Source organism: Hyla sarda, chromosome 1, assembly GCF_029499605.1.
Source record: "Hyla sarda isolate aHylSar1 chromosome 1, aHylSar1.hap1, whole genome shotgun sequence".
NCBI lineage: Eukaryota > Metazoa > Chordata > Amphibia > Anura > Hylidae > Hyla > Hyla sarda.
In genome coordinates, this window is record NC_079189.1 from 166926832 (window position 1) to 166954343 (window position 27512).

Here is a 27512-nt window from a genome sequence, read left to right on the forward strand (position 1 = left end):
AGCCACTGACTGGCTGTGCAGAAAGGTCTTTGTGTGACACAGGCACAAGGCACAAGGAAGTGCAGCACAGCAACGGACTGACACAGAGACAGCGGCGGTAGCAGGAGAGCAAGTATAGTTTTTTTTGGTTTTTTTACTGCATCTTGAGCATAATTAAATTCTCCAGAATACCACTTTAACCATTCACTCAATAAAAGGAGGAATTTCCAGCTACACCTGCCTATAGAGTGTTTGAAAGTTGTAGGGGGAGCTGCTGCACAGAGACATACACAGACTTTTGGCTCTAGTTAGGATTTTACTGCATTACCCAGCGGTGTCATGGAGCAGGATCTCCTCTTCTGTATGCTACATATTGTAGACATCATAACACAGTTTCCCATTACTGCTCCCTCCTCCTTTTGCAATATTCATAAACTTCTATGGGTAGCTGTAACCTGATCTCTAAGTAAAAGCTGAGCAAAGCGTTAATACAGATTCACACACGGTATGGTGGCCTATATTTTAGCCATTTTTGTGACCCTGCAGTTTTTTCAACTATCTTTTGAGCTGCAAATTTTTTTTGAGCATTTGTTTTGTAATAAGATACATTACAAAGTTTCTTATCTTCCCTTGTACTATTGATTTATGAAAATATAGAGATCCCCTTTAAGTTGCAATGATCAAGACATTACCTCAGGAATCCACAGAGCACAGCTGACATGGACCCACTTAGTGCCACTCCGTGTGGGCTTCATGGCACCTCCTTTCTTAGGGCACAATAAACATTTTGGCTGTACCCCTAAAGCACAGGTCCGACACAGCCAGCTTCCCTCTGGCACTTTCAATATGCCATAACAGGCCTGAAAACAAGTGGAAAGAGAGATCATTACCTGGTTCATATACAAGGACCACAGATTTGGAGCAGATAAATGGAAATTATAGAGAGAGAGACAGAGAGAGAGAGTTGAGCGGACTTACAGTAAATTGTCTCATAGCGAACCACGCAGCTCGGCTGTTGATTACTTTAGTCTGCATAAATTAGTTCAGCTTTCCAAGGGCTCTGGTTGCCTGGAAAAGTCCAGCATGACAGTCTTAGGCCTTCTAGGTCTGTATCCACCTTTTCCAGGCAATTGGAGCCCTTGGAAAGCTGAATTAATTCATGCAGACTAAAGTAATCAACAGCCGAGCTGCAAAGTTCCCTACGAGCCAATTTACTGTAAGTTCGCTTAACTCTAATATATATACATATACATATATATATACACACACACATATATATATATATATATATTAGGGTTGAGTGAACTTAATTGGCTCGTAGGGAACTGCGAGGTTCCCTATGAGCCAATTTACTGTAAGTCCCCTAAGAGCCAATTTACTGTATGTTCGCTTAAAGGGGAACTCCGGTGGAAACAAGTGGAAAACAAATGTTTTCAAATCAACTGGTGCCAGAAAGTTAAACAGATTTGTAAATTACTTCTATTAAAAAATCTGAAGCCTTCCAGTACTTATCAGCTGCTTTATAATACGGAGACATTTGTCAAGTTTTTTCCAGCCTGACCACAGTGCTCTCTGCTGACACCTTTGTCCGTGTCAGGCACTGTCCAGATTAGAAGCAAATCCCCATTGAATACCTCTCCAGCTCTGGAGTTCCTGACATGGACAGAAGTGTCAGCCGAGAGCACTGTTGTCAGACTGGAAAAAAATTCACAAATTTCTCTGTCATATATCTGTAGTTTAGGCAGCTGATAAGTACTGGAAGGGTTGATATTTTTAAATAGAAGTAATTTACAAACCTGTTTAATTTTCTGGAGCCAGTTGAAAGCTGAACTAATTTATGCAGACTAAAGTAATCAACAGCTGAGCTGCGAGGTTCGCTACGAGCCAATTTACTGTAAGTTCGCTCAACTATAAATAAATATATATATATATATATATATATATATATATATATATATATATACACAAAAACAGATAAGCAGCAGCAACACCGTTTTAAAGTGCAAATAGTGTCCTTTATTCACACAACGTGAGGCGACATTTCGGTTTGCTCACCAAACCATTTTGCTCACCAAACAGAAATGTCGCCTCACGTTGTGTGAATAAAGGACACTATTTGCACTTTAAAACGGCGTTGCTGCTGCTTATCTGTTTGTACCTACGTGGACCCCTGGACCTGGGATCTGGCTGACGGCACCCGTGCACTTTATTTGGGAAGTGCGGCTTTCCTTGTTGTTATCGGTATAGGCAATTACCTTGCCGATAATGCCCCGCCCCCCCTCCCCCGGCCAGAGACCGCCGCTGCCCCATTGCCGATAACTTGTACCGGAATATCGGTATAAGTTATCGGCCTCAAAGTTCACAGATTATCGTTATCGGCCCAAAAAGTCAATATCAGTCGATCCCTAATATATGTGTGTGTATAATATATATATATATATATATATATATATATATATATATATATATATATAGTATGTACATGTAATTATATATAAAAAAAAAAGTATGCACACTTGTGCTACGTGTATATGCTGTAGCACAACATATTTTAAATTCTGAGGAACAAATTCATTATTTATATTCTGCTAAAAACTGCAAATTTATGTCAACGTTATTAAATTATGTCGGACCATTTCATGGATACTGTTTGTCATTTGGCTTTAACCATACAGCACTAACCAGGTTTTGATGTAAGGCCTGGTGAAACATGTTTCAGCTTCTTTATCAAGTGTAATATGTCAAGCACGAAGCATCTATTGGACATGCTTGTCATCACTCACATAAAGGGAATATTTATATAGTGCATCTCAGTGCTCAGTGTAAAACATCTCTTAGTGTTAAGAAGCCAAGCACGTTCTATTTTAACCTAACCAAAAAATCGATTTGCCAATGTTACATCTATTACTGTCATTAACTGTGATGACCCTGTAAACAAGATTTCTATTAATGAGAAGGATTTATGTGGCCATCTCACAATTCATCAATAGACCATGAACATTACACTTAACATACAGTAAGCAATATATTACATTTTACATTACTATATGACCAGGTTAGGACAGCAGACTTAATTCTAAACAAATACATTAATTTCCAATTTTCTGTCTGTAAGCATTTTTGCACAATCTTGACTCTAGCAGGTTCACCTAATGGTATCTATTGGGCTACGTTCACATTTAACAATTGACCTACCTTGACGATACATGTCAAATACTGGCATAATAGTAAGTCTACATATAACATGGTGTTCCTGTGCCTGATCCACTGAGTTTATTGGACCAAAAAGTCTACTAAAAACTCCATTCTGTCCATTCATAAGTGTATAATGTCATTTTGCGTTCTTCAATTGTGCAGACAGCCATGTTTTTGAGCCACAAAATCTTACAATATACACACACATCTGGACAATATTACAAGTAGTTGCCACAGGTAGATTACTTTTGGTCCGCTAAACTGAATGGACCAAATGCTGCCAGAGGAATACTGGCAGATATTCCTATTGCTTATGAAGCACCAACATATTCCACAGCACTGTACATAGATTGTACACATCAGCCAGTCTCCTACAGGGTTAACAGTCTAATGTTTCTATGTTAGTTGCACTCTAGAGACAAGTGCTATTCATGGAGATTTTGTTTGCATCTATTTTCAGCAAAAAACACAAACCTGTTACTTTAAAGTTTATAGTGACTCCCCCCTCCCTTTTTATTGGTTAGGGAGGGGGTTATTGGGACAGAGATGTATTGTTTTATGCCTGCCTTGCATGGCAATTTTTCCCCATGTGCTTCTCTATGAGACTTTAAATATATACATATACAAAATGAAACTTGATACAAAATGCGAACATATGTAGAAACGCTACGAAATTAAAATGAAAGACACAGCCATGTGGATCTCTTATAGGGAGAACAGACTCCAAACAGATTATTTTTGGATTAAAACTAGGATACCATTACATAAAAGTGCCCTAGCTAACCACTAAGCCATCTACAGTATCTCCAATAAGTGGGTACACCCCTGACATTTTCGTAAATATTTTATTATTAGTTTTAATGTGACAATACTAACAAAATGACACTCTGTTGCTTAGTGTTGTTACTCTGAAGTGAAAACATCTAGCTCAGCCAACAATATTTGAGTCCTGAACCTATGACCCATACCAGTTTATGAAATTGATGGCCAAATGCTGGTACCTGTAGTGCATAAAATAATCTGATGTTGATTGCCGTACTCCCTAAGGTTCACAGTGGAAATTCTGCTATTCCGCTCAAATTCCATTCTGCAAAGCTTGCTGCTGAATTTTTGCACTTTTACAAATTTTGAGCGGAATTTCGGCGGAATTAGCCGAAATTCAAAGACCATTGAGTTTAATGGGATTCTGCCAGGAATTCTGCAAAATTTAAAGACGTGTTCAATGTTTTTGCAGAGTTCGGAAAGCAGAATTCCCATTCAATTCAATGTACAGTAAAGTTTGCGGAATTTCTGCGCTGAATTTTCTGGCGGAATTCTGCACTGAAATTCCACCGTGTGAACATAGCCTAATAAGTTAAAAATGGGCTTTAATAGGAGCAGCAGCACTAGGACTGTTTGTTTAAGCACTTATGATTCTACTACCATAGCCTAGTCACAGATCTCTTCGAGCCCTATGCTAAAAATTGGCTAATATGGAGAAAAGCACAACTCCAATGGAATCCGTGGCTATAAATGCTACATCGTCATCTTTTGAACTGACAGAATATCTTGGCATCAGAAATATGTCTTCATATGTATTGCAACACTAAATATTTACTTCCAATGAAGGGACATTTAAGTGTGGTTTTAATGAATTGGGTATTTTGTGTTGTTTTTTATACAAATTTCTCTATCCAGCTGATGATGGGTCTTTATGTGCCTCCTCCATAAAGTCATCAGAAGTGCTACCCACAGATGTCACAGCCCCTTCTCAGTTACTAGCATAGTAATAACTAGCAATTTGCTAAAGCTGGTTCTAGATAAGAGATAATATACTAATGCATGGTCCACTTATGAACAAATAAGTGTCATCACTAGCCTCTTTGACTTCATCACATTTTTGCTGCTCACACAGGACACAACTGATGTGCCTACCTGATGTACACAGATGTTACATTTATCGCAAAAGACCATTTCATTGCCATCTTCCCCATCTGGGGACTGGCAAACGTCACATACAACATCTTCATCATATTCTATTCCAAGGCCTTCCTCTGTCTCAATGGCATGGTTCATATTGTCATAGCACCTCTGTTCCAACTCCTCCATTATTCGCTCCATGATGTATTCATCTAATTGTGGCATGCCTAGGATTCAAGAAAATAAAGATCAACTCTCATAAGGCACTAAATAAAGTGATTAGAATAAGGCTCTGTTTACCACTGCATTAGCAATATTACCACGTCTGGAAAAGTTGTTCTACACGTAGGGCTGTTTAGTTTCAAAATAACAAAAACCATCACAGACTCTATTGTAATGGTGTCACAGAATATCATGACTACCACTATGAATGGAGGCCACAATGCAAACAGCCGTATAATATAATAATACAGTGGTCCCTCAACATACGATGGTAATTCGTTCCAAATGACCCATCGTTTGTCGAATCCATCGTATGTTGAGGGATCCGTGCAATGTAAAGTATAGGAAGTTATACTCACCTGTCCCAGCAGCTCCGGACCAGGTCCTCACCGCTCCCGATGCTGTCCCAGGGGCTCCCGATGCTGTCCCGCTGCTCCGGCGTCTAATTCGGGATCCTCCGGCTTCTTCCGCATCTTCTGCAGGGTCCGGGCCTCACTTTCTGGTGACGTTATTACGTTGCAGCGCTGGCGCGGCGTGCGTAGTGACGTAATAACGACGCCGGAAAGCGAGGCCCGGACCCCGGAGAAGATACAGAAGATGCCGGAGGATCGCGAAGTGGACCCGGAGCAGCAGGGATAGGTAAGTGAACCTGTCTGGGATGCTTAAACTGCTATCCGACAGCAGCTTAAGCATTTTGCGCTGTCGGATAGCAGTTAATGCGATGGCCCCGTATGTCGATTTTATCATATGTTGGGGCCATCGCATGTCGGGGGGTTACTGTATTTTTTTCCCTTGGAGTCTATTTTTTGTTAGTGTGTGTGTGTGTGTGTTGGTGGTGGTGGTGATGGTGGTGTTTGCAGCACCATGTGCACAATGTATAGGAAATCATTTTAGGACGTCTATCATGGGACTCCATAGTGGCTCTTATTTTTAGGGGGCGTAAAAGTTTTTTTATCTTTAAATGTAATTCCGACCGTGTAGAAAACCTCTTTAACCCCTTAAGGACCATTTTATTTTTACGTTTTCGTTTTTTCCTCCTCGCCTTCTAAAAATCATAACTTTTATATTTTCATCCACAGACTAGTATGAGGGCTTGTTTTTTTGTGCGACCAGTTGTCCTTTGCAATGACATCACTCCTTTTACCATAAAATGTATGGTGCAAAAAAAAAAAAAAAAAATACTATGTGTGTGGGGAAATTGATAAGAGAACCGCAATTTTGCTAATTTTGGAAGGTTTCGTTTTCATACTGTACACTTTACAGTACAATAGACCTGCTTTCTTTATTCTGTGGGTCAATATGATTAAAATGATACCCATGATTACATACTTTTCTATTATTATACCGCAACAAAAAAAAAAAAAAAAGCTAACTTTTTAACCAAATTAGTGCGTTTAAAAGCCCTCTATTTTGCTGACCTATAACTTGAATTTTTCCATATAAGCGGCGGTATGAGGGCTCATTCTTTGCGCTGTGATCTGTAATTTTTTTTTGATACCACATTTGCTTATATAAAACTTTCAATACATTTTTTTATCAATTTTATTTGTAATAAAATGTTATAAAAAAAAAAAAGGAGCAATTTTGGACTTATTTTTTACATTCACCGTACAGGATAATTAACACTATATTTTAATATTTTGGATATTCACGCACGTGTCAATACCAAATAGGTTTATTAAAAAAAAAAATTACACTTTTTGGGGGTAAAATGGAGAAAAACTGACAATTTACATTTTTATTGGGGGAGGGGATTTTTAAAATTTGTTTTACTTTAATTTTTTTTTATTTTATTTTTACACTTTAATAGTCCCCATAGGGGACTATTTATAGCAATCATTCAATTGCTAATACTGTTCAGTGCTATGCATAGGGCATAGCACTGATCAGTATTATCGGTCATCTTCTGCTCTGGTCTGCTCGATCCAAAACCAGAGCAGAAGACCCGTGGAAGGCAGCGGACACAGGTGATTGGTCCTCCATCTGCCATTCTGGATGATCAGATCGCAGCGGCAGTGCTGCGGGCGATTCGATCATCCATTTTAGTGACGCAGATGCTGTGATCTGTAATTGATCACGGCATCTGAGAAGTTAATGGCAGACATCCGCGCGTTCGCAGAGGTCGGCGATAACCAGCGGGTCCAGGGCTGCTATCAGCAGCCATTACCTGCAGCACATGACCCAAACATTGCTCCGATGCTTGCGGTCATGTATAGGACATAAATGTACGCCCTGGTGCGTTAAGTACTGCTGCACCAGGACGTACATTTACGTCCTGTGTTGTTAAGGAGACAAAATCCAATTTCCCACATCCGAACATTACTTTTAATAACCTTGGAACAGAAGGTTGTAGTATTCACTGGATTTATTTTTCTACTGGCAAAAAAATACACATTTCATAAGATGACCTTACAGAAGTGTACTACACACGCCTGCAACAACTTCATGGGATTGTCCATTTGCCCCTGACCTATTAGGAGACTATATTAGGCCATGGTCACCAATTTAGAGGCCTATGAATAAATCTGATGTACACTCCTGGAGAAGTTGAAAAGTTCTAAAATTTTTTTATTTGGTGTTTAACAAAGTGTTTAAATTTCCATATAAATGTTGGTCTCTTTCTGAGTTGATTTTAGGGTATTTTCACACAGTTAAAAGAAAACATATGAGTAAACCAGAGCGGTTTTTAAAAGTCTAGGCATCTTTAGGAGCTTTTGTTTTTTTAAAGGGTTCTATTTCTCCAAGCTCCCATTGAGCTTCCAAGCGAAACTGCTCTAAAAAAAAGTAAAGTCACTTATTTTTTAGCGCTATTTTCAGGCTGTTTTGAGCATTCCCCATTGAAGTGAATTGGGCAAAATCTATCAAAACCTGTCCATAGGAAAAGTTGCTGAGTTGCCCATAGCAACCAATCAGATTGCTTTTTTCACTTTTCAGAGGCCTTTTTCAAAAATTTAAGAAGCTATCTGCAACGGGCAACTCTAACTTCTCCTCTGGACAGGTTTTGATAAATACAGATGATCAGGAGCTGAAGCCCGCACATTTTTTGCGGCTTTTTTTTTGCTTGTGTGAACTTATCCTTTGAGTCTATAGTGCACAAATACTTTTCAACAAATACCAGATTACGAGTTCCACATTTTTCCTATACCATTTTCTTAAGTTACTATCAGTAAAGTATTCATAGACAGACTTGAAAAGACGTCCCTTCAAAATTCAGATTGTAAGGCAATTTTCTTAGAAAAGTAGAATAAACAGGAAAAGTAGCTCTCATAAATAACCATTCATTTATTCCCCAGACAACTCTTGTCTTCGAAAGTAAAACCAAAGTTCCTTAGTTTGACAGAACAAGTGAACAATTGGCAATAATTTAACATAATTCTAACAATTTTACAGATATCCTAATTGGGAGAAAAGAATTCAATAAATGTGAATATAATACCCTATTTTGCACCCTTAATAAAGTGATCAAAATCACTTGTCAAAGTCTTCAAAGCAGATTGAAAGGATTACCCAGTCACAAAGATCTTCATATCATAAAGGCACTTGAAAAGATCACAGAGAGGCAGAGTCTTTGATCTCAAACACCACAGATTTCCAGCAAGAGAAAAATCTCAGATCTGGAATCTATGCTCTATATTGCAAATCCGTGGTGGTCTGAGATTACCTGCATCCTACAATATTTATTAGTGTACTGTTATTCCTTTTTTTTTTTTAGCAGGAGATATCCCAGTGACTGACCAAAGAAATGATCAGAAAATCAAACTGCACCATTTGCCAGCACTGTTCATGGGTGTCTGTATCCTATCTATGTCATAGGCTTTTGGTAAAGGGTAGCAAGTCAGCAGAGGGAATAGAGTTCTTTACCCATGTCTTTGAATTCTTCATTAATCATCTCCAGCCAAGTGACATCCATTTCATTTAGGTCATAGCGACACACACCATCAGCCAAAGTGTGGATATCAACGTATCCCAGCTCAGGAGGGTCAGACCCTGACGAATGGACGTACTTTCGTGGTCTAGTGTATGTGACCACCTTGTCTTTCTCGGCAGTAACCCTATAAAGAAAAAAATAGATACATGAAGATGTATTGCTGCAATCATTAATCATTGCTAAGCATTTCTACAGCAAGGTTTTCTTGTTCCAATACAAATTATGGCTATATAACTATTATATATATATATATATATATATATATATATATATATATATATATATATATATATATATGTGCAATCATCCACTGCTATAAAAAAAAGAATAATGACCCCTAAAGCTAATATCTTTAGCCTTTGGAAATAATGCTGGAACATACACACATTGAGTAATATACACTGCTCAAAAAAAACTAAAGGGAACACTTAAAGGGGTACTCCGGTGCTTAGTCATCTTATCCCCTATCCAAAGGATGCCTGATCGCAGGAGTCCTGCCGCTGGGGACCCCCGTGATCTTGCACACGGCACCCCCTTTATAATCAGTCCCCGGAGCGTGTTCGCTCCAGGTCTGATTACCGGCGACCACATGGCCCACGGCGTGTGACGTCACGCCTCCGACCCCATTTGACGTCACACTCCGCCCCTCAATGCAAGCCTATGGGAGGGGGCATGACATCAATCACGCCCCTCCCATAGGCTTGCATTGAGGGGCGGAGCGTGACGTCACACGGGGGCAGAGGTGTGAAGTCACACGCCGCCGGCCCTGTGGTCGCCGGTAATCAGACCCAGAGCGAACACGCTCCGGGGACTGATTATAAATGGGGTGCCACGTGCAAGATCACGGGGGTCCCCAGCGGCGGGACTCCCGCGATCAGGCATCTTATCCCCTATCCTTTGAATAAGGGATAAGATGTCTAAGCACCGGAGTACCCCTTTAACCTCTTCAGGACATAGGGCGTATGGATACGCCCTGCATCCCGAGTCCTTAAGGACCGAGGGCGTATCCATACGCCCGTGGTAATTCCGGCCCCCACCGCTAGCCGGTTGGGGACCGGAGCCGGATGCCTGCTGAAATCGTTCAGCAGGCATCCCGGCATATCGCCCAGGGGGGTCATTATGCCCCCCCATGTCGGCGATCACCGCAGATCGCTGGACAATTCAGTCCAGCGATCTGCGGCGATTCCGGGTCAATCGGGTCTCCAGTGACCCGATGACCCGGAATTACTGGCTGTTCGGGGCCGTCTCTGACGGCCCCGAACAGCCAGAGCCTGCAGGGGTGAGGTGGCACTGGTGCCACCTCACGATCGCCCTGATTCGTCGTCCGGATTACCGGCCGACCAATCAGGGCGCCTGCTGCGGGTGTCACTCCCGCACCCGCTCCGCCCCTCTTCCGGAGGACGGGAGCGGGTGCGGGACGTGCACCCCGGGTGCTGGGGACCCCGATCCCCGGCGCCCCTGTTGGGATCAGGGCCCCAGGAGCAGCTGCGGCGGCGGAGACGACGAGGGACTGACCTGCAGCGTCTGGATCGTTGGAGGTGAGTGACAGCCTCCTGCTGTTGCTTAGCAACAGCTCCCAGCATGCAAAAAGGGCATGCTGGGAGCTGTAGTTATGCAACAGCAGGAGGCAGACCACCACAACTCCCAGCATTCCCTTATGGGCATGCTGGGACTCATGGTTTTGCAACAGCTGGAGGCACATTTTTTCTATGGAAAAGTGTACCTTCAGCTGTTGTATAACTACAACTCCCAGCTTGCACAAACAGCTAAAGTGCATTCTGGGAGTTGTAGTGGTGCATCTGCTGGTTGCATAACTACAACTCCCAGCATGCCCGTTGGCTGTCGGTGACTGCTGAGAGTTGTAGTTTTGCAACAGCTGAAGGCACACTGGTTGTGAAACTCAGTTTTTTTTTACCTAACTCAGTGTTTCACGACCGGTGTGCCTCCAGCTGTTGCAAACTACAACTCTCAGCAGTCACCGTACACCATGCACCGTACATGCTGGGAGTTGTAGTTTTGCAACAGCTGGAGGCACACTGGTTGTGAAACACTGAGTTAGGTCACAAACTCAGTGATACATAACCAATGTGCCTACAGTTGTTGCAAAACTGCAACTCTCAGCAGTCACCGACAGCCAACGGGCATGCTGGGAGTTGTAGTTATGCAACAGCTGGATGTCCCCCCCAATGTGAACGTACAGGGTACACTCACATGGGCGGAGGATTACAGTAAGTATCTGGCTGCAAATTTGAGCTGCCGCAAACTTTCTGCTGCAGCTCAAATTGCCAGCGAGAAACTACTGTGAACCCCCGCCCGTGCGACTGTACCCTAAAAACACTACACTACACTACACTACCACAAAAAATAAAAAAAAGTAAAAAACACTACATATACACATACCCCTACACCGCCCCCCTCCCCAATAAAAATGAAAAACGTCTGGTACGCCACTGTTTCCAGAACGGAGCCTCCAGCTGTTGCAAAACAACTCCCAGTATTGTCGGACAGCCGTTGACTGTCCAGGCATGCTGGGAGTTTTGCAACAGCTGGAGGCACCCTGTTTGGGAATCACTGGCGTAGAATACCCCTATGTCCACCCGTATGCAATCCCTAATTTAGGCCTCAAATGCGCATGGCGCTCTCACTTTGGAGCCCTGTCGTATTTCAAGGCAACAGTTTAGGGTCACATATGGGGTATCGCCGTACTCGGGAGAAATTGTGTTACAAATTTTGGGGGGTATTTTCTGCTTTTACCCTTTTTAAAAATGTAAAATTTTTGGGAAAACAAGCATTTTAGGTAAAAAAAAAAAATTTTTTTACATATGCAAAAGTCGTGAAACACCTGTGGGGTATAAAGGTTCACTTAACCCCTTGTTACGTTCCCCGAGGGGTCTAGTTTCCAAAATGGTATGCCATGTGGGGTTTTTTTTTGCTGTCCTGGCACCATAGGGGCTTCCTAAATGCGGCATGCCCCCAGAGAAAAATTTGCGTTCAAAAAGCCAAATGTGACTCCTTCTCTTCCGAGACCTGTAGTGCGCCAGCAGAGCACTTCTCACCCCCATATGGGGTGTTTTCTGAATCGGGAGAAATTGGGCTTCAAATTTTTAGGGCTAATTTCTGCTATTACCCTTTTTAAAAATAAAAAATTTTTTGGGAAAACAAGCATTTTAGGTAAAAATTATTTTTTTTTTTTACATTTGCAAAAGTCGTGAAACACCTGTGGGGTATTAAGGTTCATTTTATCCCATGTTACATTCCCCGAGGGGTCTAGTTTCCAAAATGGTATGCCATGTGTTTTTTTTTTGCTGTTCTGGCACCATAAGGGCTTCCTAAAGGTAACATGCCCCCCAAAAACCATTTCAGAAAAACGTACTCTCCAAAATCCCCTTGTCGCTCCTTCCCTTCTGAGCCCTCTACTGCGCCCGCCGAACACTTTACATAGACATATGAGGTATGTGCTTACTCGAGAGAAATTGGGCTACAAATACAAGTAAAAATTTTGTCCTTTTACCCCTTGTAAAAATTCAAAAATTGGGTCTACAAGAACATGTGAGTGAAAAAATTAAGATTGTGAATTTTCTCCTTCACTTTGCTGCTATTCGTGTGAAACACCTAAAAAGTGGTAGTTTTGCAACAGCTGGATGCTCCCCCCCCTCCCCAATGTGAACGTACAGGATACAGTAAGTATCCGGCTGCAAGTTTGAGCTGCGGCAAATTTTCTGCCGCAGCTCAAACTGCCAGCGAGAAACTACTGTGAACCCCCGCTCATGCGATTGTACCCTAAAAACACTACACTAACACAAAATAAAAAGTAAAAAACACTACATATACACATACCCCTACACAGCCCCCCTCCCCAATAAAAATGAAAAACGTCTGGTACGCCACGGTTTCCAAAACGGAGCCTCCAGCTGTTGCAAAACAACTACTCCCAGTATTGCCAGACAGCCACTGACTGTCCAGGCATGCTGGGAGTTTTACAACAGCTCGAGGCACCCTGTTTGGGAATCACTGGCGTAGAATACCCCTATGTCCACCCCTATGCAAGTCCCTAATTTAGGCCTCAAATGGGGCCCTGTCGTATTTCAAGGCAACAGTTTAGGGTCACATGTGGGGTATCGCCGTACTCGGGAGAAATTGTTTTACAAATTTTGGGGGGTATTTTCTGCTTTTACCCTTTTTAAAAATGTAAAATTTTGGGGAAAACAAGCATTTTAGGTAAAAAATTTTTTTTTTTTTTACATATGCAAAAGTCGTGAAACACCTGTGGGGTATAAAGGTTCACTGAACCCCTTGTTACGTTCACCGAGGGGTCTAGTTTCCAAAATGGTATGCCATGTGTTTTTTTTTTTTTGCTGTCCTGGCACCATAGGGGCTTCCTAAATGCGGCATGCCCCCTGAGCAAAATTTGCTTTCAAAAAGCCAAATGTGCCTCCTTCTCTTCTGAGACCTGTAGTGCACCAGCAGAGCACTTTTCACCCCCATATGGGGTGTTTTCTGAATCAGGAGAAATTGGGCTTCAAATTTTGGGGGGGTATTTTCTGCTGTTACCCTTTTTAAAAATGTAAAATTTTGGGGAAAACAAGCATTTTAGGTAAATTATTATTATTATTTTTTACTTTTGCAAAAGTCATGAAACACCTGTGGGGTATTAAGGCTCATGTTTTCCCTTGTTATGTTCCCCGAGGGGGTCTAGTTTCCAAAATGGTATGCCATGTGTTTTTTTTTTTTTGCTGTTTTGGCACCCTAGGGGCTTCCTAAAGGTGACATGCCCCCCAAGAACCATTTCAGAAAAATGTTCTCTCCAAAATCCCCTTGTCGCTACTTCCCTTCTGAGCCCTCTACTGCGCCCGCCGAACAATTAACATAGACATATGAGGTATGTTCTTACTCGAGAGAAATTGGGCTACAAATACAAGTAAAAATTTTCTTCTTTTACCCCTTGCAAAAATTCAAAAATTAGGTCTACAAGAACATGCGAGTGTAAAAAATGAAGATTGTGAATTTTCTCCTTCACTTTGCTGCTATTCCTGTGAAACACCTAAAGGGTTAATACACTTACTGAATGTCATTTTGAATATTTTGGGGGTGCAGTTTTTATAATGGGGTCATTTATGGGGTATTTCTAATATGAAGACCCTTCAAATCCACTCCAAAACTGAACTGGTCCCTGAAAAATATCGAGTTTGAAAATTGCTGCTGAACTTTGAAGCCCTCTGGTGTCTTCCAAAAGTAAAAACTCATAAATTTTATGATGCAAACATAAAGTAGACATATTGTATATGTGAACCAAATAAAAAATTATTTTGAATATCCATTTTCCTTACAAGCAGATAGCTTAAAAGTTAGAAAAATGCAACATTTTCATTTTTCATCAAATTTTGGGATTTTTCACCAAGAAAGGATGCAAGTTACCACAAAATTTTACCACAATGTTAAAGTAGAATATGTCACGAAAAAACAATCTCTGAATCAGAATGATCAGTAAAAGCATTCCAGAGTTATTAATGTTTAAAGTGACAGTGGTCAGATGTGCAAAAAACGGCCGAGTCCTTAAGGTTAAAAAGGGCTAAGTCCTTAAGGGGTTAAGGACATTACATCAAAGTTGGATCAGCCTGTAGTGTGGTTTTCCACTTTGATTTTGAGTGTGACTCCATATCCAGACCTCCATGGGTTAATAAATTTGATTTCCATTGATAATTTTTGTGTGATTTTGTTAATACATTCTACTATGTAAAGCCAAAAGTATTTCATACGATTAGTTCATTCATTCAGATCTAGGATGTGTTACCTTAATGTTCCCTTTTTTTTTTTGAGAAGTGTATACAGATTATTCTGAGTGCTGACAAAAACAAGTCAGCGAATGTTCTAAAAAACAAACAAACAAACACCTCCCACAGTACACAAGTCTTCAATTCCCCACCAATCCAGTGCAGATACTTGACTTTCCTACAAGTAAAAATGCCAGTAGTACAGCAATGGATCACTGGTAGCTTGTAAAAAAGAAAGGAACATTTGCTGCACTTCTTTCTTCTCTTAGTGTCAGCCCACCCCTCTAAATTAGTTTCAAATAGCTGCTTAGGAGACAATGCTGCAGAAATGATGTGTTACCCAGACACATGACCGCAGCAGGAAATCACTAGCTTAAACAATATCCACAAGGTTGACATGCCACTACTGCAGCCAGAGATTGTGTGCTGCATCCATGATGTGTCCATTACAGAGACAGGTGGGGGACAAAGAAGCAGTAAAAGAAGCAATTAGAGATGGAATCTTCTGGAAACCACATCTAGCAGAATAGTCTAGAACCTGCTTTCATCATAGCCAATAATAAATCTTGAAATTAAGGGAGTTGTTTGTCCAGTCACAATCCCATTCAGATAGCTACTTTTGCCATGGGAAGTTGTGGTCAACTAGACATTTCTACTGAAGTGAAACACTCTGCCCCTTTTATTTATGGATGGCCTAATCTTCTGACTGACAGTTCCCAGCACCCCTTGCTGCACTTGTCCCACTGAAGCCAATGCAATGGGACAAATTAAAAGTATAGCCACTACCCAGCATACTTGGAACAAGTGAAGAGGCTGCAAGGCCTGCATGAATACAAGGGCAGCTTTTTCCCCCCCAAAATCAGCACTATTGTTGCAGCGATTTCACCAACATCCTCAGGAAAGGGCCATCAATAAAATGATCCTGGAAAACCTCTTTAATCGCACACATTACTATCTTGCAAACATCCACTGCTCTTTATTTGACATAGAATGAATTCAGGTATGTCACATACAGCCCCTGGACTACCAGTGGAATGTGCAGAGCTACAGGTTATGTCTGGCTGGTAAACGTTAGGTGTTTGTGGGGTGAAATTAGGCTTTACCATAGAAATTTTCCTGTAATTAACCCCTTAAGGACACTGGATTTTTCAGTCTTTGCATTTTCGTTTTTTCCTCCTTACCTTTTAAAAATCATAACGCTTTTAATTTTCCACCTAAAAATCCATATTATGGCTTATTTTTTGCGTCACCAATTCTACTTTGCAGTGACATCAGTCATTTTACCCAAAATTCCACGGCAAAACGGGGAAAAAATCATTGTGCACAGTGCATATTTCGGAAAAAATGACATTATTCTGTAGGTCCATACGATTAAAATGATACCCTACTTATACAGGTTTAATTTTTGTCGTACTTCTGGAAAAAATCATAACTACATGCAGGAAAATGTATACGTTTAAAAATGTCCTCTTCTGACCCTTTTAACTTTTTCCATTTACAGGGCAGTATGAGGGCTAATTTTTTGCACCATGATCTGAAGTTTTTATCGGAACCATTTTGTTTTGATCGGACTTTTTATAAATTTTTTTATGGTATAAAAAGTGACCAAAAATACGCTTTTTTGGACTTTGGAATTTTTTTCTACATTTACGCCATTGACCGTGTGGTTTGATTAACGATATATTTTTATAGTTCAGACATTTACGCACACGGCGATACCACATATGTTTATTTTTATTTACACTGGGTTTTTTATGGGAAAAGGGGGGTGATTCAAACTTTTATTAGGGAAGGGGTTAAATGACCCTTATTAACACTTTTTTTTTGCAGTGTTATAGCTCCCATAGGGAGCTATAACACTGCGCACACTGATCTCCTATGCTGATCACTGGCGTGTATTAACACGCCTGTGATCAGTGTTATCGGCGCTTGACTGCTCCTGCCTGGATCTCAGGCACGGAGCAGTCATTCGCCGATCGGACACCAAGGAGGCAGGTAAGGGCCCTCCCGGTGTCCTGTAAGCTGAGCAGCCGGGATACTTTCACTTTCGTTTCAGACGCGGCGGTCAACTTTGATTGCCGCATCTGATGTGTTAATACAGGGAATCACCGTGATCGGTACATTTTTTTTATTAATTTTTTTTAAAAATAATTTGGTGCCAGAAAGTAAAAAAACTGATTTGTAAATTACTTCTATTTAAAATCTTAATCCTTCCAGTACTTATTAGCTGCTGTATGTTCTAGAATAAGTTATTTTCTTTTTGATTTCTTTTCTGTCTTTTTTAGTGCTCTCTGCTGACACCTATGTCCATGTCAGGAACTGTCCAGAGCAGGAGAGGATTGCTGTGGGGATTTGCTCCTGCTCCAGACAGCTCCTGACATGGACAGAGGTGTCAGGAGAGAGCACTGTGGTCAGAATGAAAGGAAATTCAAAAAGAAAGGAATTTTTAATCTGTGCATAGAATGTATCCACTCACACTCATGTATACATGTAATCTGTACATAGAATGTATCCACTCACACTTATGTGTACATGTAATCTGTACATAGAATGTATCCACTCACACTTATGTGTACATGTAATCTGTACATAGAATGTATCCACTCACACTTATGTGTACATGTAATCTGTGCATAGAATGTATCCACTCACACTTATGTGTACATGTAATCTGTACATAGAATGTATCCACTCACACTCATGTATACATGTAATCTGTACATAGAATGTATCCACTCACACTTATGTGTACATGTAATCTGTACATAGAATGTATCCACTCACACTTATGTGTACATGTAATCTGTACATAGAATGTATCCACTCACACTTATGTGTACATGTAATCTGTACATAGAATGTATCCACTCACACTTATGTGTACATGTAATCTGTACATAGAATGTATCCACTCACACTTATGTGTACATGTAATCTGTGCATAGAATGTATCCACTCACACTTATGTGTACATGTAATCTGTACATAGAATGTATACACTCACACTTATGTGTACATGTAATCTGTGCATAGAATGTATCCACTCACACTTATGCGTACATGTAATCTGTACATAGAATGTATACACTCACACTTATGTGTACATGTAATCTGTGCATAGAATGTATCCACTCACACTTATGTGTACATGTAATCTGTACATAGAATGTATCCACTCACACTTATGTGTACATGTAATCTGTGCATAGAATGTATCCACTCACACTTATGCGTACATGTAATCTGTACATAGAATGTATCCACTCACACTTATGTGTACATGTAATCTGCATATAGAATGTATCCACTCACACTTATGTGTACATGTAATCTGTGCACAGAATGTATACACTCACACTAACACACACAGCACTGTGGTCCGACAGAAAACAACAACTCAACTTCCTCTGTAGTATACAGCTGCTGATAAGTACTGGAAAGATTAAGATTTTTAAAAGTAGGAATTTACAAATCTGTTTAACTTTCTAGAGCCAGTTGATAACGGAAAAAAAGAAATTGTTTTCCACCGGAGTACCCCTTTAAGTCCCAGTTTACCCAGGTTACCTGCTTTCCCAGTAATCTGCAGGTATCATACCAAGTAGCCTAATCTTAACATAAAGTTAAAACTGAATCCTGTCTTCTGTCAGATAGAAAAAAGGAAGAAAATACTAAGTAATTATATGCAGGTAAACAGCTGCCGTATCTCCACAGGAGCTCTCTAAACAAATCCGAATGTGAAATAATACACAGGCAAGCACACTGATTTGCCTTCCCACGCATGCCTGCAAACCGCTGTTACAAGTCATCACTTCACAGTTTGCAGTCCCTCAAAGTGCATCCAACACTAAACCTAGAGTAGAAATTAAACGTCAATTTCCACCTTTCAGTCACAGCTGGGGAGGATCAACTGGGGGCTAATTTGTCCAAGATGACTATACCATGCCGATGCAAGCTCAAGCAAAATGCATGCTTCATTCAATAAGAAAACCAACTAAAAATAATGGCATGAGAAGCTCACCCAATCACAACATCTCATGATACGCTGCACTATTTTATTAGTAATCCTAAGAACATCTCAGCATTCAAGGCTTACAGGCTTCTTTTATAGGCAGCGAAAAGACAGGAATTCAAGTCTTAGTAATTAAAACATCTTACAGCGGGTCTCAAAAACAAGAAAAAAAGCCTGTAAAAGGAAGTACCCCGTATGGTCATGTTAAAGTGCTTTCAGTTATTTCTTTTCTGGGAAACTAAATGATAACAAATATACCCATTATTATAGCTTTCAAAGAGCAATACAGGATGGAAAATCCACAGTTATGAAAAGAAACAGGAGGAACACTCCACTCTGCAGCTTCCACCATGTCAACGGGCAGAGGCGGCAACAGTCCTGGTAATTCAGAAATAGTACTTAATAGTAGGGATCAACCGATTATCGGTTTGGCCGATATTCATGATTTTGGAAGTTACCGGCAATTACCTTGTCGATAATGAGGGCGCTTTAAATCAATGAACTGCAGCGGCTTTTGCGGGGCCAGAAGCCGCCGCCTGCTTCTCTCCCCCTGCCTGCCCTGGGGTCCTGAGTCCAACCACCGCCGCTGCCGCCCCCTGCCTATCCTCTGGCCAGAGACCGCCGCCGCCCGCTGCCCCATTGCCTCCCCCATCCCCGGTGTTATGGTTACCTGTTCCCGGGCTCCGCACTACTTCTGGCTCCTGCGGCGTCCTGCGCTGTTGCTGTGCCCTCAACGCGACGTCACCATCAGTGCGCACAGTGACAGCTCAGGAAGCCGCCGGAGCCAGAAGAAGCGCAGACCCCGGGAACAGATGATTCTAACACCGGGGATGGGGGAGGCAATGGAGTAGCGGCGGTGGTTGGACTCAGGACCAGCAGGGAGAGAGAAGGGGGTGGCGGAGGTCTCTGGCCCCGCAAAAGCCACTGCAGTTCATTGATTTAAAGCGCGCGCTTTAAAACATTGATCTGTAGCAGCTTCTGCGTGGCCAGCAACAGGGTATACCCGCACATTTTACCAAAGATATTGGGGGGGTGACAACATCGAAGACACATCCACGGACACCAAAGAACAGAGGTGAGCCCTCCTGCTACCTCTATAGTGGATTGTCCCCACGATCAAGCTGCATCAACCCCCGCAGCTTGATCGCTGGGGGTGGGGGTCAATCCACTATAGATGTAGTCGGAGGGCTTTCCTCTGTTCTCTGGTGTCTGTGGAACTGTCATTGATAGATCCTGGCTGGATCAATGGAGCACAGACACACAGACAGACAGAGACACAGACACACAGACAGACAGAGACACAGACACACAGACAGACAGAGACACAGACACACAGACAGACAGAGACACAGACACACAGACAGACAGAGACAGACACACAGAGACAGAGACAGACACACAGAGACAGAGACAGACACACACACACAGAGACAGACACACACACACAGAGACAGACACACACACAGAGACAGACAGACACACACACACAGAGACAGACAGACACACACACACAGAGACAGACAGACACACACACACAGAGACAGACAGACACACACACACAGAGACAGACAGACACACACACACAGAGACAGACAGACACACACACACAGAGACAGACACACACACACACAGAGACAGACACACACACACACAGAGACAGACACACACACACACAGAGACAGACACACACACACAGACACACACAGAGACAGACACACAGAGAGACAGACACACAGAGAGACAGACACACAGAGACAGACACACACACACAGAGACAGACACACACACACAGAGACAGACACACACACACAGACACACACACACACAGACACACAGAGAGACAGACACACAGAGAGACAGACACACAGAGAGACAGACACACAGAGAGACAGACACACAGAGAGACAGACACACAGAGAGACAGACACACAGAGAGACAGACACACAGAGAGACAGACACACAGAGAGACAGACACACAGAGAGACAGACACACAGAGACAGACACACAGAGAGACAGACACACAGAGAGACAGACACACAGAGAGACAGACACACAGAGAGACAGACACACAGAGAGACAGACACACAGAGAGACAGACACACAGAGAGACAGACACACAGAGAGACAGACACACAGAGAGACAGACACACAGAGAGACAGACACACAGAGAGACAGACACACAGAGAGACAGACACACAGAGACAGACACACACAGAGAATGCTTCAGTGCACAGCTCCGTCCGCAACATAGAGCAGAAGGAGCACAAGTAAGTGTGACAGCTTGTTCAACCTAATACAGCAGCATGTACCTCAGTGGTAAGGAGATGACATGGAGAGTGGGGTTGTTACAGTGTGTCACCCTAGCAGTAATGTTATTACATGAGAAGGATGTTTGTTACAGTGTGTCATCCCAGTGGCAAGGAGATTACATGAGCAGTGGGTTTGTTACATTGTGTCACCCCAGTAGTAAGGTTATTACATGAGATGGAGGTTTGTTTCCACAAGATGATGAATGCATGCAGCTGAAACTACGCCCCAATGCGGCCACTAACTGGCATGGTTTTGACCACGAGTTTACCTGCATGTGAAAATGCGACCTAAGGGTACGTAACTTCTGAGTGTCTGCATGGAAATTCAGTGCAGACAAAAGCAGGGGTGTGGAAATTTTATAAAAAACTACTTGTCCACAGGACTAAAATGGAGCAAAATCTACTTGTCCCTCATGACGATCCACTTGCCCAGGACAATTTTCGCTTTTACGCTCTAATTTTTTACTCCTCGCCCTATAATAGCCATAAATACCTACTATAATGATACCTTTTAAATTTTTCAATAACATATTCTCCAAACCTATATATTAGGTGAAGTGAAATTGAAATAGTAAAAGATAATTTTGCAGATTTGGTGGTTTTCTTTTCTATGCCATTTACCTTGCGGTCAGATAACATGTTAGTTTCATACTTTAGGCCGCCTGATAACAGCGATACCAGATTTGTATAGTTTACGTCATGTTTTACTAATTGAAAAAAAATTATGAACTTTTTTGAATTTTTTTTAATTGCCATTTTTCTACCCCTGTAGCTTCCCCCCGCATACCAGGCTGTATAAGGGCAATTTTTTTGCGCCATAATCTGCTTTTTTGTATCAGTACCATTTTGGTATTGATCTGGCTTTTTAATCGCTTTTTAACTTTTTTTTTTCTGGGATATTATAAAAATTGCAATTCTGTGGTTTGGCTTATTTTTACATTTACCATACGGGATACATAAGGTTATATTTTAGTAGGTCGTACAATTACGCACGCAGCTATACTAAATGTTTATTTTTATTATGTTTGCATGGTTTGGGGGTAATTTTAACTTTTAACATGGAAGGGGTTAAGGTGTGTCTTTTAAACTTTTATTAAAACTTTTTTTTTTCACTTTATTAGACTTTTAGGAGGAATCATTAGATTCCTCATACAGATTAATAGAGTTCTATTGAACTCATTGATCTGTGTGCTCTGTGATCCATTGATAGAGCCTAATCCAGCCAGGAACTATCAATGACAGAGCCACGGGACAGCAGGAAGCAGAGGTAAGCCCTCCGTCTACCTGCACAGTGGACCGCCCGCGATCGCGCTGCGGGGGGGGGGGGGGCGGGGTTTTGCGAATTTACCCCACTAGCCCACCGGGGAGCATTCACAGGTCCCTTTAGACGCCGCTGTCAGCTTTGACAGCAGCGATCTAAAGGGTTAATAGCTAGCTGCGGCGATCGCCGCATGCTGGCTATTAGCGGTGGCCCCCGGCTTCTGAAAACAGCCGGGGGCTGCAGAGTATGGAGCGGGCACGAGTCTGGAGCCCGCTCCATACAGACTGCTGAGCGCCGCGTGCTAGCTATTAGCGGCGGTGTGAGGTGGAAACTTGTGACCCGTGCAGATGTGCGTCCACTCCTCCCCTCAGCTCTCTGAAGCTTAGAGCTGTGTGGAGCAAAGGCAGAGGACGCAGGTCTGTACGGGAGAGAAGGAGCCCAGAACAGGGGAGATAGGACGTACACAGCTTCTATCTCCCCCTGCTCTGCATTCGGAGGACGCAAGTTTTTACAGCTGGGGGCAGCAGAGTACGGAGCGGGCAGGAGTCGGGAGCCCGCTCCATACAGACTGCACGTCCTCTCCCCTCCCCCTGCTCTGTGTTTCCCCTGTGAAAACTTGAAACCTCCTTGTAATAAATGAGGTCCTGTGTAGACAGAGCAGGGGAGGGGAGGAGCTGTGTACATCCTCATTCTCCCCCTGCACTATCCTCTTGTATTATGCAGAGCTGCACTCTCTATCTTCCGGGAGTGGGGGTGAGGGGGCGTAGCTTAATTATCTCCTGCAGACGTGCGGTGAAAAAAATCAAACCCATGGCTCTGCCCTCGCTCCTCCCCACTCTGCCCTCGCTCTTCCCCGCTCTAGCTTCGGCAAACTACGGAGAGTGAAGGGGAGGAGCGGTCCGATGTTTTCATGGGTTTCATTTTTTCCACCTCACACCGGCCCTGCTTGCCCGAAGCCGGACTAAGGGCCGGAAAAATGTACCTGCCCGGCGCCCGAAACTGCATGTCCCGGGTGTCGGGCGATAGGAATTCCACATCCCTGCAAAAGGGAAGTATTTACAGTACCAGCAGATGAGATTGTAAAAATCAAATCCATATGCTGCGGAAAAATCTGCAATAGGGCTGGACCTACGGTGTGGATTTTAAATTTGAAGCATGTCAAGTGTATGAAATGCTTTCATGTTGCATCAAAATCCATAACAACCAGAATGTACAGGAACACTTATTGTACCAGGGATGCAATCCATTTTTCACAAAGAATAATGCCAGTTGGGGAGACCAAACAAGTTGAACATGGAGTATTTCCTCTAATAGTTTTCAAGACGACCAGAAAGGGGTGATAATGGGACAATCCCATAGGACATGTAACAGGGTGCCTTTCTGACCACAATTATGCCAACAGTGCACTGATGTACTGGGGAAGATACAGGACATTTGGTCCGGGGTATAATACCACCATAATGCAGTTTTCATGGCGGATTTAATACAGTGGAAAGCCTTATGGGATCTAACAAAGGCTTTATTCTGTTGTTCTTCTGACAAAATTGTGCCTCACACATTGTCCCAGGAGCGGAAAAGGTGTAACTTGCGGAACTGGTTAGAATGTTTGGCAGCAGAGTACAGGGGTTGAAGCCCTTTTCTTTTGCTAGCTTAAAAAAAAGAAGGGAAGGCTTCATATGGACAGATGAGATTGGGGTGGAAAGAAGGAAATGCCAAACTTGCAAGTATTTGTAGAAGTCATATATTCCTTTCTCATATCCTATCCTGTCATGAAGAGATAGTAGGCTGAAAATAGAAGGGAGCATGGATTTGTGGGAGTGGGCATGACTTGCAAGCCAGACCAATGCACAAAAAAGGCTGAAAATAGATGGAGTAAGGCTTTGACAGAGGGGCATGACTGGCAGACGCAGATGCAGACTGGAGCCTGTTGAGTAAGGTACCTGAAGTCCCAAAGACTTGCATGGGACTTCAGACAAACCCCCCCCCCCCCACAAAAACACAAAACATTTAACTATCCTGCTTAACCTCTGGTCTCCCAGCATGGTAACAAACTCTCACAATAAATAAGAAGTGTGGCTATCAGTGAAAGGTTTTCAAAAGTGTTCTGAATCTTGTTGTGTGGTATGCAAATATGTGGAAAAATGCACAATAATTGAGGGAACCATAGATAACAAAAAAAACTAACTAAATATGTGGTTTACAGAATTGATTGACATACGGTATATAGGCAGTACCAAGTGCCCTATAATAAAAAAATATATATAATAATAATAAAATAAAAAAAATTAAATAAAATATTGCGGGAACGCCAATCAGCAGGACCTATGGCTAACAGTATCTCTAATGTATCCAAACATTTTTTATTTAAATATGAAGGTAATAGTTCATCTTTAAAATTTTCTGGAATAGAAAGATTCACCCACTCTGAAAGAGGATGGGATATGGTTCGCTTCTTAGGTAATAGAGAAATAATGTGGATATATTTATTTAATTGTATGCAACCTAATAATATGAAAAATAGAACAGATTTAATTCTAAAATATTAGTTTGGTTTTTCCTTTTCTTTTTGTGTTTTTTTTCTCATTGTTTGTTTTAAAATCTGTTGCACACTAGACAAAGTTTTGTCTGAATCAATGGTAATAGAAACACCCCTTGATAGGGAGTTCTTTCATTCAAACATAAAAAGGTGTGATTTGATGTGACATGTATTCAATGACTAAAGGTCTGATTACCTAAAACAAGTAGGCGCAATGTGGACTTTTCCTTGCCGAAACCATTACTATTTGTCCTAGTGTACCTTATTACCTGCCTTTCGTTTTGGACTTAAAGATTTTATTTCATTGCTGGCTACATACTATTTATCGTTTTCCATGTTTGCCTTGAGGACTGCCATACACTTTTAAACTTAGGTGAGCTCAAACTCCCTCCTATACATTATTTATCCAATTTTTTTATTTGACATATATGGAGGCTTCTTTCCCACAACCATCATGTTCCTGCCTTCTGACAGACGTTATTCTGCTGAAAGAGGTCATGAAAAAGATAGACGAAATAACTGAACATAACGGATGCTAACGGATGACCAATGTCCATTATTTTAAAGGGCATTCTGTCAAAATAACAGACATGTTCCATCCGTTATCTCCCACTATTTGATCCATCATGCACCGTTATAGTTGATTTATTTTAAGTCCATTTTAACCCCTTCTAGTTGTAATGTTGTACTGAGCATGCTCAGTAGCCATAACGGATCATAACGGATGTTGAAACTAACAGGCACTAACGGATGTTCACAAAGAACATAGACTTCAATGTTAAAAATGTAACGTCCGTTATTCCACAGTTCATTTTGACGGGACAAAAATTAGTGCATGCACCGTTATTTGCACTGTATTATCAAAATATCTCCAGCCATTTGGAAGTTATTATGGAAGACACATTTCCCATAGCCTTGCATGGGACTTTTCACAGAAACACCAACCCTTGCATGTGTACCAAGTTTCATTGGAATATCTTCAACCTTGTGGAAGTGATGTTGGAACACACACACACACACACATACTTAATAATAATAATAATAAGAATAACAGCAAGAAAGGGAATTAAAGGAGGAGAAGTATCATGTAGAAAAACGTATTCCGTATCCAAAGAATAGGGGATACATTTTAGATTGCAAGGGGTCGTGGGGGTGCCCGACCGGCTTTCCCTGAGAACAGAGCGCGTCGACCCCCTTTTGATAAGGGATACGTTTCTCTGCATGATAGTTTTCCTTTAATTGAAATATTAAATTATATAATTTTCTACTTTGATAACCATAATTTAAAAATTATCTGTAGGTTGAGACATTGGTCCAGATTTCCCAAAATAGGTGAGAGAAAAACTGGAGTGATAACAACAAAACACAGCTCAGCTTTACTATCTTAACTAGCTGTGATAAAATGAAATGCGAGCTGTGATTGGTGCTTTGGGCAAAATCTCTCTCTCATATATTTATAAATCTGGACCAAGTAAACTGTGCAAGAGGCAATTTTAAGGTTCATTATTAGACCCAGATTTACCAAAAGAACAAAAACTGTCGGTTTTTCCCATAGCAACCAATTGCAGCTCAACCATCATTTTAAAACATGAGCTGTCCTCAGGCAGATTGGTAAATCTGGGCCATTTCGTGAGAACCAGGATTCTGGACCCATACTTCACAAGTTGTCTAATGAAGCCACCATTTCCAGTAAGACTTTTTTCCACACCTCCCCCTTCCCAAACGGACATACTTAGAAATAGAAATGTCTAATAAAATACTTATTTCCTTCCCATTACTTGTATACATTAATCATATCATTCTAGGCCAGCTGCATAAAGCTGAAACATGTTATCCAATAGTCTGACATTACAGTTGTGCTATACACCAGGCCAGAGAATACTGGGCCTCACAATTACAGCAGGCTACATCCAGAATTCATAGAGGATCAACGAGCAACAGGATTTAGGTCTTTCTGCTTCACCATGCAAAATAATCGACTGCTATCATATGGCGATTTCCTGTGTGTATAATCTGCCACTGTGCCTGGTTACAAATCAAGTACCATTTTGCTCACCTGGCAAGAGGCTCTGGGATAAACTCTGGGTTCACAGGCACTTGTACCCCCTTTTCCCAATCCTGGCGCCACGGATCAGCCAGCACATAATAGTCCTCTGGGTTCAGCTGGTAGGAGTCGTGTAGTTTCATGGCCGTGATCAGGTCTGTTCGGAACACCTGCATGACAGCATGGAGCGATTAACATTTTAATGCATTCCATTACAATGCTGGCAGGACCAAGATGATCACCAGGGTGGACATTAACTGTATGTAAAAGGCCTATCCCACTGGGCCAAATAATAGCAGCATGGGATTAAATATTACTCAGCCAGTCAGCCGTATTGCTAGACACTGGAGAAAACA

At 41.8% G+C, this 27512-nt stretch overlaps 2 protein-coding genes across 11 annotated transcripts in view; one reads left to right on the forward strand and one right to left on the reverse strand.

Annotated features, from left to right (window-relative positions):
* Positions 1–27512, forward strand: part of SCLT1 (sodium channel and clathrin linker 1) — a 304861-nt gene that overhangs the window by 231445 nt on the left and 45904 nt on the right. The gene's annotated exons all lie outside the window — the stretch shown is intronic.
* The window catches only part of JADE1 (jade family PHD finger 1), a 147973-nt gene that overhangs the window by 34433 nt on the left and 86028 nt on the right, over positions 1–27512 (reverse strand). For all 10 annotated transcript variants that reach the window (XM_056563460.1, XM_056563424.1, XM_056563420.1 and 7 more), the window contains exons 4-7: positions 27169–27326; positions 9157–9347; positions 5089–5300; positions 672–839 (exon numbers count right to left, since the gene is read on the reverse strand). In XM_056563460.1, coding sequence (XP_056419435.1) covers positions 672–839; positions 5089–5300; positions 9157–9347; positions 27169–27326 — 729 coding nt within the window. The remainder of the gene's footprint in view (positions 1–671; positions 840–5088; positions 5301–9156; positions 9348–27168; positions 27327–27512) is intronic.